Raw genomic sequence first — 11,992 nt, 5'->3', positions numbered from 1 at the left:
CTCAGAGTGTTTAATGCGGGTAGTTGAGGCGCCTGCTCGTGTCAGACAAGTGTCTTCTGCCCCTGTCACATCCGTGTCAGCTAACTTTCTCTTCACCGTTGATCTTAGCTCCTTTTGGGGATGGGATAAAGTAACTCTTCGGGAGTTATTTGGTGTTCCGCGGTACATCATGTTTTGATGTGTTGGCTTGCATGCTTTCCACGTATCTTCCCGTATACACGTGTTTGATGGTGAGATATGTACACACAGGCGCAATTGATTTTCCGGGGTTTATTACAACATTGAATAATCTACCAATATATGTTGTTTTATCCCTAACTCCTTTGGGACTATATTTCGTTGAAACTAGCCTAACAAAACCGTGATACTCGCCACTACTCGTCCTCGGTGAGGAATAAAACATCGACAGGGAAAGGGGCAAATTAACAGGTACTCACCAAGAACTCTGACGAAGATAGAGAACTTAAAAAGTAACATAAATAAATATATCACCATGGAATTTATTATCATAAATAAATATCATTGCTCAAATGTGTGTTTTCTTTTTTCTGCGATTTCCATGAACGGTGTTGTTTGTTTAACCGAGACCCGTTTGCACACATGCTAGTATGCAGATCGCGTGTGAGACATGTGAGAAGCTGAGCCTGAGCCTAAGCTTTGCATGGCATGTGGGGAGCTGAACTCTGTTGGTAAGTCTTTTATGATGAATCTGAGAGGATTGAGACATGTAGTTAAGGACATGGCTTGTCTGAGGCTTAGTAGGCAAGAATCTCCGTCTTTCCACGAGATAGGGATGACTTTGTTGGGATGAAGGCTAATGGAGTCAGATGGGGCATGCTCATGAATGCTCAGTTCTCATGCATGGTCAACTGTGATATGTTACAAGAAGTCGTGGTCAACTGTGGCATGTACATGTGCCTGATTGTGTCCTTTGTTTATATGGGACTATAAAACGTTTGAACCAGCCAATGAATATGGTGGGGTTGTTACTAGAAGTCGTGAGTGTGTTCATTTATGGAGATAATGCGACTAATATGTCTCACAGAGATGTACTAAGAGCCAGTCATGAGGCTCATGAATAAAATGACCAGTGTATCTCGCCGGGAGTATCATATATACATTTTGAAGCTTTTTTACCAAAGCACTTCCTAAACCCAATTTTTTAAAAGTCGGCGGAGGAGTTTTTAAAAACTAGAAAAACATAAGCTTTGATCCTATTTAATTTAAAATGTTTGATTTATTTTTTCTATCTCTATTTTATTTTATACGTGATAAAATTGATCTCTAAGTTTCAATACAATCAATATTCTATTCCATATTTATTCTTTGAAGACTATGACTTTTTCTTTTCAAACAAATTTTTGTTTTAGTTTATCAATAATAAAAACAAGAGCAACGGGAGTATTTTATTTTAGTTTGAATTTTTGTTTTTAAATTATATCTATAACAAAAACTGGTTAAGGAAAATAATTTTTTTTTAACGATAATATAATTATAATAGTAATAATTATTAACTTTAAAATTATATATACATGTATATATATATTATATATAATATATATTATAATAGTAAATTTTTTAATTATTTTTAAAACCCTATAAAATTGAATAATTAAAACTATTTTCAAAGATGTTTTTTTTTTTTGTCATTTGCTATAACATCAATAGTTGAGTCTGGTATTTTATCAAACACAATTTGAGCGTTTTTCTAAGCTTAACTTTGATTTATATTTTACCAAATGTTCAACTGTTGTTTTTTTTACGACGCACAAAAATATCAAAAGGGCTTTTATAAAAAACACCACAGTACCAAACTAAGCCCAAGAAACAAAAATATCTTGACCATCCTTTATCTTCCCCAAGTATGATTTGTTCTGCAAGGGAGACACATGCATAAGTCAATAGGTCAGCAAACGATTTAAATATGCGCATAACCAATTGCGGTAAGCCTTATCCGGAAGTGTAGAAAACCAGCTTTGCCGGGATAATCCAAATGCAAATTCTTACGGCTCACTCATGTAGACATGCTTGATATCCAACTTGTAGGCTTTAAGCCTCAATAAGGTTAACTTTTAGTGAGTGGAAGAAGAAAAGATAGCAACGGCCAGCTTTTGTAGTAGATAGGGCAAGTTTGAATTGCGAAAACCCGCGAAGACCAACTAATGCTTGATTAATTTTCAATAGAAAATGTAAGAAATCGGTGGCTTGACACTTTTCACCGAACCTATATATATATATATAAAAAAGAAGAGGGGACTCAGAATAACAACAAGCATTTTATATGTGTAAAAAAAATGTTGAATTAAAAGGTATAATTCACCCAAAAGAAAAGAATCATCTCTGAACGGCAAATTTTAAACACATGAGAGAAATCGAAGAATAAATAAATGATTTTGCAACTTTATATAGATGGCTAATGGCTTTGAAGAGTGGCTAAACATAGATACGTTTTGCTTTAGATTAAGAAAAAAGAAAGGGAGAATAATGGTTGATCAAAGGAGACTGTAGGGTTAATAGGAAGGATCTAAAGATAGGATAAAGAGACATGATAAAAAGAGTTAAAAGAAGGAGTTTCTATATTCTTGAATGACAAAAAAGAAAGATCTAACAACAAAAAGATAAAGACTGAATTAGAAGATCGGAAATAAAAGCAGGTTTTTCGAAATTTCCAAGGCATATGCTGTTAGAGGATATAGTGTTCATATGGTACAGCAACAGCATCAAAGTTCAATTGCCTATTTGCCGTATGGATCAAGAATAGAAGAACAGTGAGAGCTTCTCCATAAGTAGAAGTCCATAAGCCAGAAGCAAAGTTCTTTAGCTTCACCACAGATCGATCTTTTTTGCTCTTAGAAGTCATTCTGAAATGCAGTTCCCACATTAAGTAGAAACTACATCTTCAATGATATCTCAACACCCGTTGAGAGTAGTTCATTCCACTAAACAATCGTCTTCCTTCGTGCCCGAAGGACAACAAACAGAAGTGCTAAAGCTGGAGATTATTCTCACAAGGGAAGAAAATAACTTGCATCTTCATTTTAGGATCATCTCAAATATACATTTGATTTACTATACATGACTTACAAAACTAAGAAAAGGGCAGAAAAAGAACAAGGCTACAACTACTGTTAAAGAATGATTACCGAAACAAAAAGAAAACTGTTACACACATACAGTAGAAGATCAATCAGGATCTAACTAGTGTAAAAAGAATAGCCATCAAATCATAAATAGAATTTGATGGTTAAAAGGACTACTCTACTTTCTGTGACAAGGAATTTACAAAAGGGTGGAAACTTCACCCATAAAACAACCTATTATTTCACAACCCATCTGGGGGAGGATGAGACTTATGAAGAAACTTCCGTTTTCGTTCTTATTGGCGAAGTTTCTGTAACATGAAGAGAAGGTACTAACTCGTCAATCGGTCTACTAAGATCAAATAAGGGCTTCAATCTCCTTTCCACTTCGTTAGTTTGCAAATCAATCTCCTCGAGTATCATCGAGAAAGCAGATTGGCATGAAGCCTCGTCCCTAAATGCGAGGGTCCATCTCCCATCAATCAAAGCTTTTGGCTTTGGATTTCCAAATACATCGAATTTCGACGGGTCCAAAAAGGGCAAGCTAGACGGACGTATTCGTAGGTGTAACCATTTCATATGCTTATCATCTATTTTAGGCTGAAAAAGAAAGACATTTGCTCATACACCTTGTTTGCACATTATCAAGGTCCTAACTACTAACTCAGTTAAAATCAATGTTATCTGGTGTGACACACTTCAAGAAAAACCAAATCACAGATTTCTTTTTGCCATACGCCTCATGTATATTTAGAAAAAACAAATAAATTAGTGATTGATAAAACTGAACTTACATTAGAGCCAGCCAAAGGTGCGGCGACACGAACAACTCCACGTTTATTCCTAATGGGTTGTTCTTCAATGAGGAGAATCCACCCAGATGCTCCTCTACTGACTGCCAAAAAGAAAAAATGACGCTCTTTTCCTCTCTCGAATGCAATTCTACAAGGCACTGCACCAGCTGCATATAGATAGCCATTGTCGATTGTTTATCCCCACTAAGAACTACATCTAGCCATTGTAATAAATTTAGAAATTAAAAGGATTGAAATTAACATTTAGTAAAGCCAACCTATGCTTATCTCAGTGCCGGGTTTTGGATCTGTAAGATCCAGCCCAGCAGCTTTTGATCGGGAGTTTACAGGAGGGTCAGTTGGACAATTTATTGGTGGTTGGTCGGGCAAAATCCCACCAGAGGAAAAGATTTGAAGTTGATGGCGCAGGACAAATACCTGCACCACGAAAGAGGTAAAAAAAAATTATGTTATTAACAAATATATTTTAACATAGATTAACATGTGGGCATAGAGGTGTGTGAACTGCCACAAACCTTCACCATCTCATACATTCTTTCACCTGCGGAGAAAGATGATTCAACTGAAACAAAAGAGTTTTCAGGTGTATTAGTTAATGCAATAAAAAAAATTAAAACATTCAAGAAGTTTATGTAGTAAGCAATCACACCGTCTAGAGAGAATTTTGGTGGCGGTAAGAGTACGCATTTAGGCTCTTTCTGGGGAGAAGACGCTTCAATTGCTTCAATGTAAAAATTGGAAAAGTTTAGACATGTCTAATCAGACTATAAAAACTATACAAAATTCTACATGTCAGAAATGGAAGTGCATACCTTTTTTGCACTTTCTCCACTCATTGGTTAGGATTGTTGTGAGTAAATCAGGCCAAACCCCTCTAACTTCCAGGAGAAGACAAGCTGAGCAATTCTTGTATGCATCCTGTTCAAGTAGGAAGAAAGTAAAAACATAATTTCAAAGAAAATCAGTTGAACTACAAATATAGAATTTTCTCCATCACAAAAACATAAAAGGATTACATCCTGCTTCCAGCTTCTTTTTTCACTTTCTAGATTTAATTCAGATAAAGTACTGCTTCCAGCTTCTTTATTCACTTTCTAGATTTAATTCACATATAGTACATGTAACTGTGTCTACACACAAATCCCAACTATCCATTATAAACATGATAAAGATCTTGCACAGCTCTTATTTACATATGGTTTTTTCTCAGATAAAGTACTGCTTCCAGCTTCTTTATTCACTTTCTAGATTTAATTCACATATAGTACATGTAACTGTGTCTACACACAAATCCCAACTATCCATTATAAACATGATAAAGATCTTGCACAGCTCTTATTTACATATGGTTTTTTCTCAGATAGGGTACTTACTTTGAGCAATTTACGATGATGGCTGCTAAATTCTGCTTCACTATACGGAAGCAGCTGGCGCAAAAGCCAGCCACCATCCCACAATGTTTCTGCAGAAATATTGGACCGGCAAAATAGACTGACCAGCGCATCAACCACCTATAATAGAAAATTACACGATAACTAGAAGGTATCTGCTGTACAAAAACTTCAAATATTCTCCTCAAGTCACTCCGGATCATTGTATTATTAGCATTATGCAGTTGAGAAGAAATTTGATTTAACAACAAACCTGAAATCTATGTACTCGAGGGCTTACGCCCAAATCAATGCAAGAACATGACCAACCATATTGATCCTGGACAATAACACGAAATAGGGACACTTAAACACCAGCGATAAAGATTCAACAGAACTTGAAGAAAATGAGGTTGAACCAAATGAAACCTGACACGTAGCAAAGTACTTGTCAGCAAGTGAAGCTAAATAAGATCATAGTAAAGTACCAAGCCAAGACAAGAACTTTGACCAGGAGGGGTACAAAAATGAGAGAAAAACATTCAACGGACTGAGCCAAAAAAACAAGTGTTCAACTTATCCGGATTCACATTTCATAACCCTGAAATTTCATTTTCTAAAGTAAGAATTCAGCATTTCTGTGCAACTTACCCCCACAATTAAAATCTAAAATCATTCGGCGTATCACTAAAAAAGCATTAGAACAATTCTTAATACTTTATGGGTCTGATTTTCACAAAGCTATATGAAATGATATCTAAAAAGCTCAAACTTCACATCTTCACCATGAAATGCTTACTGCTTCATATGTGGCTTTGCCTCTTTTATAAACAATTCCCACAAAACTGTAACATAGGCATAACTTTTCAGACAACTGTCCTCAATCCTCACAAAAGCTCGGTATCTAACACTACACTTCTTTCTTTTGAGTAAAAACTAAAAAGGTAAATTCAATTCCCTCTTTAACCCTCTTGCTTTGTCTGTTCTATATTCGTCTCGTATAATTCTTTCCCTCCCTTGAAATTTACCAAAACATTTTAACTTAATCAAGTCACCCCCTACATTCTCCTTGTTGAATCGTTTCGCACAAGCCACAAAATATGAGATCTATTTTTCAGTTGAAAAGGTTAAAAAGTTGGGTAGGACAGCAACCTCTGAATCATAATGCCCAAGATTCAAATATATCTTAATTACGGAAGCATCTATTAGTTTATCTAAGCAGATGCCAACTTCATCATTCTGATATACGCAATAAAAGTAATTGATGATAAGTTGGTAAAACACCTTGATAGTTTGAAGATATGTATCAATTTGACTATTGACGCCATCTTCCGAAACGCCACCTTCTGGTGAAAAAAGCTGCTCTTCATCTGGACCCTCTCCCACCAAAGCTTGCTTCATACACAGAATATTTCAGTAAGATAACCATTCCATATTTAGAAGGACTGGAATCCTAGATATTAGCATCAAATTAGAAACAATACATAGTGAAGTAAAAAGAATTGTCAATCTGGGAATTTTGAATTCATATTTACGCATTACAAATTAGAACTTCGCATCAATCCAGTAAAGAAGTACAGAGACAAAAGGACAATATTCTTAATTCAAGTAGCCAAGTAGGAACACACTACTATAAACTCGAGATTAACCAACACCTACCAGCAGAAGTTTCTTATGCTGTTTTCTTTGGGGAAGAATTCCAAGAGCGTCAAGCATTGACTCATCTAGTTCTACAAAAGAGATAGTACGTAACTGTAAGTGCAGGCATAAAAAAAAAATGAGAAGATCAGAATTAAGTTCAATGAATCAGCAACATTACCCTTCGTCTGCAACAAAGTAGCCAGCACATTCAAAGAACCCAAAACTTTTATTTCATCCCCATGAACAATGTATGAGAGCAATACTTCCCTTAAAAAGAACTTCAGCAAGTCAGCTTCTTGATAACCCAAGGAGAAGTAAACAACATTAAAGAGAAGGTTAAAGTTCAGACTAGTCAACTCAGTGGTGGCTCGCTTGGCAGACATATATGACAAAGGTGGCAAGAACAAGGCAATCACGGTGTACAATTGTGCTGGTTCTAAGATGTCTAGGTTTTTCATTTAGCTATGAAATTTAAAATCTTAATAAAATAAGATCCCTTTACTCCTACAGGGGCAAAGCTGAACACATAGTGTAAGACTTTTTTTTTTCTTCAAATCATCGTGAGTTTTACAGCTATTAGATAGGATAAAGTGTAAGAACTAAACAGAGCCAGAGAAGATAAGACATGAGATAATCAATGACAAGTAATCCCATATCACCTCAAAGCCAAATGCGGACCACTACAGTTATGCTGGAGTGAAAAGTCTTCTGCTGAATGTATTTGGGAAGAACTAGGTGAAGTTGGTACAGTAATTTTTAAGAGCTGATTATCTGCTTTTGCATCAACTGCATCTTTGTCCAGACTATGGTTTTCCTGTGTGAAACTGTGACCAAATATATTTCCGTTCTGTTTAACTTCAGACCTTGGAGTAAATGCTTCCAGCAAACAGAGTAATGCCACGGCAATTGTATTCGCTAAATTCTTGATCTTAAGGATGCGCACAATGCAACAAAATAAATACAGTGAAGTAGTAGCGCTGATTTGTGCCCCCTGAAGTTGCATGTAACAGAACGTTTGAGAGGAAATAAAGAAAGGGAAAGCACAATGCAGATATGAAAAACAAGAGTTACTCACATTGGTAGGGTCTGTTCTCAAAGATGGAAAAAGCAATGGAAATATCAAAAGCTGCAACATCTTCTCCGCTATCACCTTTCCAAGGTCGGGAATCCCCGAAGATATAGCATCACTAAAATAATATAAGCTGTCTTCAATTTCATCAACAGCAGCAAGAATGGAAGAATTTGATTCTGGGGTTGGATTCCTGTATCAATAACCATACATATTAGGAGATAATAAGCACAATAACAAATCTGATGCTCATACTCTTTCTATCTAGAGGGATAACATGCCAACAAAAACTGATATACATGCAAAGTGGGATGCACCATCTATAAACTTCATTTCCTTACTTTACAGATTCAGAGACCCGTTCGTCCAAGGTTATGCACCGCCTCCGGAAGTAGGTAATCAAATTCGAAAAGTAATCTGCCATAGGTGTACTAATGACATATCTATTAACACATTCGTCTCCAACTGAAAAAGGATAACAATTAAAAAAACATACATAAGTAGAAAACAATTGAAATCAAAATAAGAAAAGTAATTTGCAGATACGAAAAACAAAAAGCCTCCAACTTACCATGGTAGACATTGAGTGTCACAGCACGCACAGCAATACGAACCATGCTTTCTTCGTGGAAAGCTAATTGTATAGCCTCTATGTACAACGGAAAGGATACTACTTCATTCTGGATTTACAACAAAGAAAGTTCTCCTTATACAAGTGTACAAAAGTTCTCCTTATACAAATGTACAAAAGTAAACTCATCTTGAATGACATTAGTTAACTCAATTTATTTTAATAGACACTCACAACACCGTCAGTAAACCACACAGACAAAATATGCCGTAAACAGCCATCATGTTCACACACTTTCACTCCAAATCCATATCCACTTGACTACTTGATTATCCTAGTGCTTGTTTGAGCATCCTAGAAGGGGCTACTTCTTTGCAGTACATTTACTTCATAGCTGCAGTCTTCAGCAATGATAGGTTTCTCGTAACATGATGATACCCGGATGACATTTAACGTTAAGACGGAAATACGTACTAAATTTCTTAATATGAATCTCATTTAAGATTTAACAGAATTTAATCCAGTGTTCAAAGTTCAAAAATAAGATGAGGAAAAGAAATGTAAATGCTAAATGAACTTGCTGAAACAGACTAATCACATCGTTTGTTTTTCCTAACAGAATATCATGACAAATTTATATGATTGGTTTTTTGGCGTCATAGTGGAATTTAAGATGATATTTAAAAGTATTTATCAGGAAATGCTTTTCAGTTAAGCTGCAATCACGCAACAAGTCAGGTGTAAGTACTACATGGTTTAAGCAACATACATTTTCAGTCTTCATAAGCAAAGGAACTGTACTTTTAGTTAGCTTCCCACTTATCGCCCTGAAATGATATAAAAAAGTGCATGAATCAAACTAACTAGCAGACCTTAGAAAAGAGATGAGGTATCAGATACCGATCAAAATAATAATAATAGTAGATAGCAACTCACAGACCTTAGAAAAGAGATGTAGTAAGACAATAGTTCTTCGTTACGGAAGTCAAAGGGATATGTTATAAGGTAGTTAACATGTTCAGTGCTGAATATGTGATCTGCAGGAAAAACGAGTGTGAGAAATGTACACCAATTTGAGCTAAAAGAAGGGCCTAAAAACTGCTTTGAGTAATACCACACTACTATTATTGACTTACATAGAGCACGCTCACTCCTAAGATTCTGAATCATAATGCTCACGGTTTGTAGTATTTGAAGAGCTACAGCCAAGGTTTTACTAACTTTTAGTATACGCGCAAACTCCCCCATAACTTGCTTTTCCATGAAAAAACTGCAAAAAAATCCTTAGTTTGATAAACAGGTACTGTATAACAACTAAAAGAAATATAATGCACACAATATATTGAGAAGCCTCACTCAAAAAAGGTTGGATCATTTTGGTCACCATATGTAACTATCTCAGCAATTGACCTCAGTGCCTCAATCACCAGATCCTGTATTGCGTGTAAATATGACAATGAGAACTTTTAAACCACGACTTGAGTATATTTAACACAGATTACACCAAGAGACAGGAGAAATTATTAACCTGGTTAACTTCATTGACAATTTGTACTTTTTGCAGCTGATCAGTTAAACGGCTGCCAACCAAACAAACTAAAGTCAGACTTAACTCACAGAAAGCGGAATTGCAGTAATTAAAATGATTTGAGCCGCTCGCTGAAACATTTCAATGCATAAGAACATAACACCCCATTGCCAAAGAAAGTCATAGTTTGCCTTTTCAAAACATCCTTATCAAATTTTAGCCACAGACTTTTATCAGACTCTTTATGCTAGAAAAAGCTTTCTCACAACATCGTAGTACGAGTTAGTCAGTTAGATTTGCTTATAACTGGTACTTTATTTCATTCAATATGTTTCACTTCACCCAATATGTTAAGCTTCACCGATTCCAGGGTCCGTTTTTACAAATCCATTCTACAGATTTCTCAACCCGGGTAAGTTATTTCATATCCTTCTTTGTCCACATCAAATCACTAATGCAATTCCGTTAAAACAAGTGTTTTGTTCATAACTTCAGTTTTAAGCATTCACGGAAGTAATTAGCATTTAACCCATCTCAAACTAACTAAGTTACCTATGTCCAACCAACAGGGATCAATACATCTACCTCAAACAACATAAAGAGACATATAACATTTCTCCAATATCACAGAGTTCCCATAAAATCATTCTCTCAAAGATAAGAACCCAAAAACTCATACTATATTTAATCACTTCCTAGCAATATGAAATCCACACATATCATTGTTTCCATTAAGAGGTGTGCCACTGCAAACAGACCTTCGGTTAGACTTTAGCGGGCCATAATTTTGAACTTTCCATGAATTCCAAACTTGGCAGTTGAAAATTATGATGCTAACTGGTCATTGTCATCTCAAAACTAGTAATAGAATAGAAAATTCCTAACAATCATGTATTCAGCTAGACGGAGTTCGATTGACCAGGATTACGTAATCATTCTTCTATGACTTAAAAGAACCCCTAGATTTCCACTTTCACAAAATTCTACAAACGGTTTCTAAAACTTCAATGAACATTCGTCAACTCACAATTTCATTCAAAATTCTCTAAATTTCAAACCTAACAACTCAATTTCTAAACTAAACTCATCAAACTCTAATAGAATTCGGAGCACAAATTCATTGAAATAAAGTCATAAAAGAAGATTTCAAGGAAAATGACGAACCTGAGTTCTTCCAAAGAGAATCGATTTCTGGGTCTCCAGAAAGCAAGCCACATGTTTCAAATTACCAATCAGATCTGTATAATTAACATGACCTTATATCAAATGAAACCGAGATGCAATATCTGTAACCAATTTCTCCTTCTTCCTCTTCGAATCAGCCCTAATTTTGGATTAATTACCAATCAAACACTTCTTCATGATCTAAAGACATAATTGTAAACCCTAATTTTGATAATTTATTGTAATCCTCCATTCACCCATCAATAAATCAAAATTTTCTCCCTCTCTCCCTAATTTTTCTGTTGGGTTTTGGCTGGTTTTGCCGATAACCGGAAAAAATATTTCTTTTCTGTTTCGGTTGTTTTTAACTTATTAAATCGCTGTAATGATGTGGTTGAATTTGAGCCGTTGGATTCGATTACTTCATCGAAAGTCAATTTGTTTCTGTAAAGTTCCACGTCATAGATTATGAAGACAGATATTCGAAAACTTTATTATACCTTGTTTGTTGTTGTGGCATGATTAAAGAAAGATGAAATGGTGAATTTGGGAGTCCATGTGTATGAATTTATCCACTTTGCAACAATTTAAGCTTCTTGGTTCAAGTTGACGATGCATACATTCTTGAAGGCGACGCACTAGCAATGGTGTGGAACCCTATATGTGTGATGTTTTTTTTTCTATGAGAGCTGGCATTGTAACGTCGACAACGGTCTCTTGAAGCAATGATTTCGACAGTGTTTGCTTATTTATT

At 35.5% G+C, this 11,992-nt stretch overlaps 1 protein-coding gene across 1 annotated transcript; it reads right to left on the bottom strand.

Moving 5' to 3' along the window:
- Positions 1–3,013: 3,013 nt before the first annotated feature.
- Positions 3,014–11,557, bottom strand: LOC113358634 (protein TRANSPARENT TESTA 9-like). The gene is made up of 21 exons (XM_026602247.1): positions 11,239–11,557; positions 10,075–10,126; positions 9,903–9,979; positions 9,683–9,816; positions 9,487–9,583; positions 9,316–9,373; positions 8,547–8,655; positions 8,317–8,440; positions 7,982–8,168; positions 7,566–7,897; positions 7,085–7,173; positions 6,925–6,995; positions 6,550–6,660; positions 5,540–5,605; positions 5,269–5,406; positions 4,708–4,813; positions 4,545–4,616; positions 4,411–4,457; positions 4,153–4,312; positions 3,875–4,041; positions 3,014–3,680 (listed from the first exon to the last, which is right to left on the bottom strand). The coding sequence occupies exons 1-21, from the start codon at positions 11,289–11,291 to the stop codon at positions 3,351–3,353; spliced, it is 2,580 nt and encodes an 859-aa protein (XP_026458032.1). The 5' UTR covers positions 11,292–11,557; the 3' UTR covers positions 3,014–3,350.
- Between the last annotated feature and the right edge of the window lie 435 nt (positions 11,558–11,992).

The sequence above is a fragment of the Papaver somniferum genome, chromosome 3, assembly GCF_003573695.1.
Source record: "Papaver somniferum cultivar HN1 chromosome 3, ASM357369v1, whole genome shotgun sequence".
Classification (NCBI taxonomy): Eukaryota; Viridiplantae; Streptophyta; class Magnoliopsida; order Ranunculales; family Papaveraceae; genus Papaver; species Papaver somniferum.
This window is presented reverse-complemented; position numbering and strand designations above follow the sequence as displayed.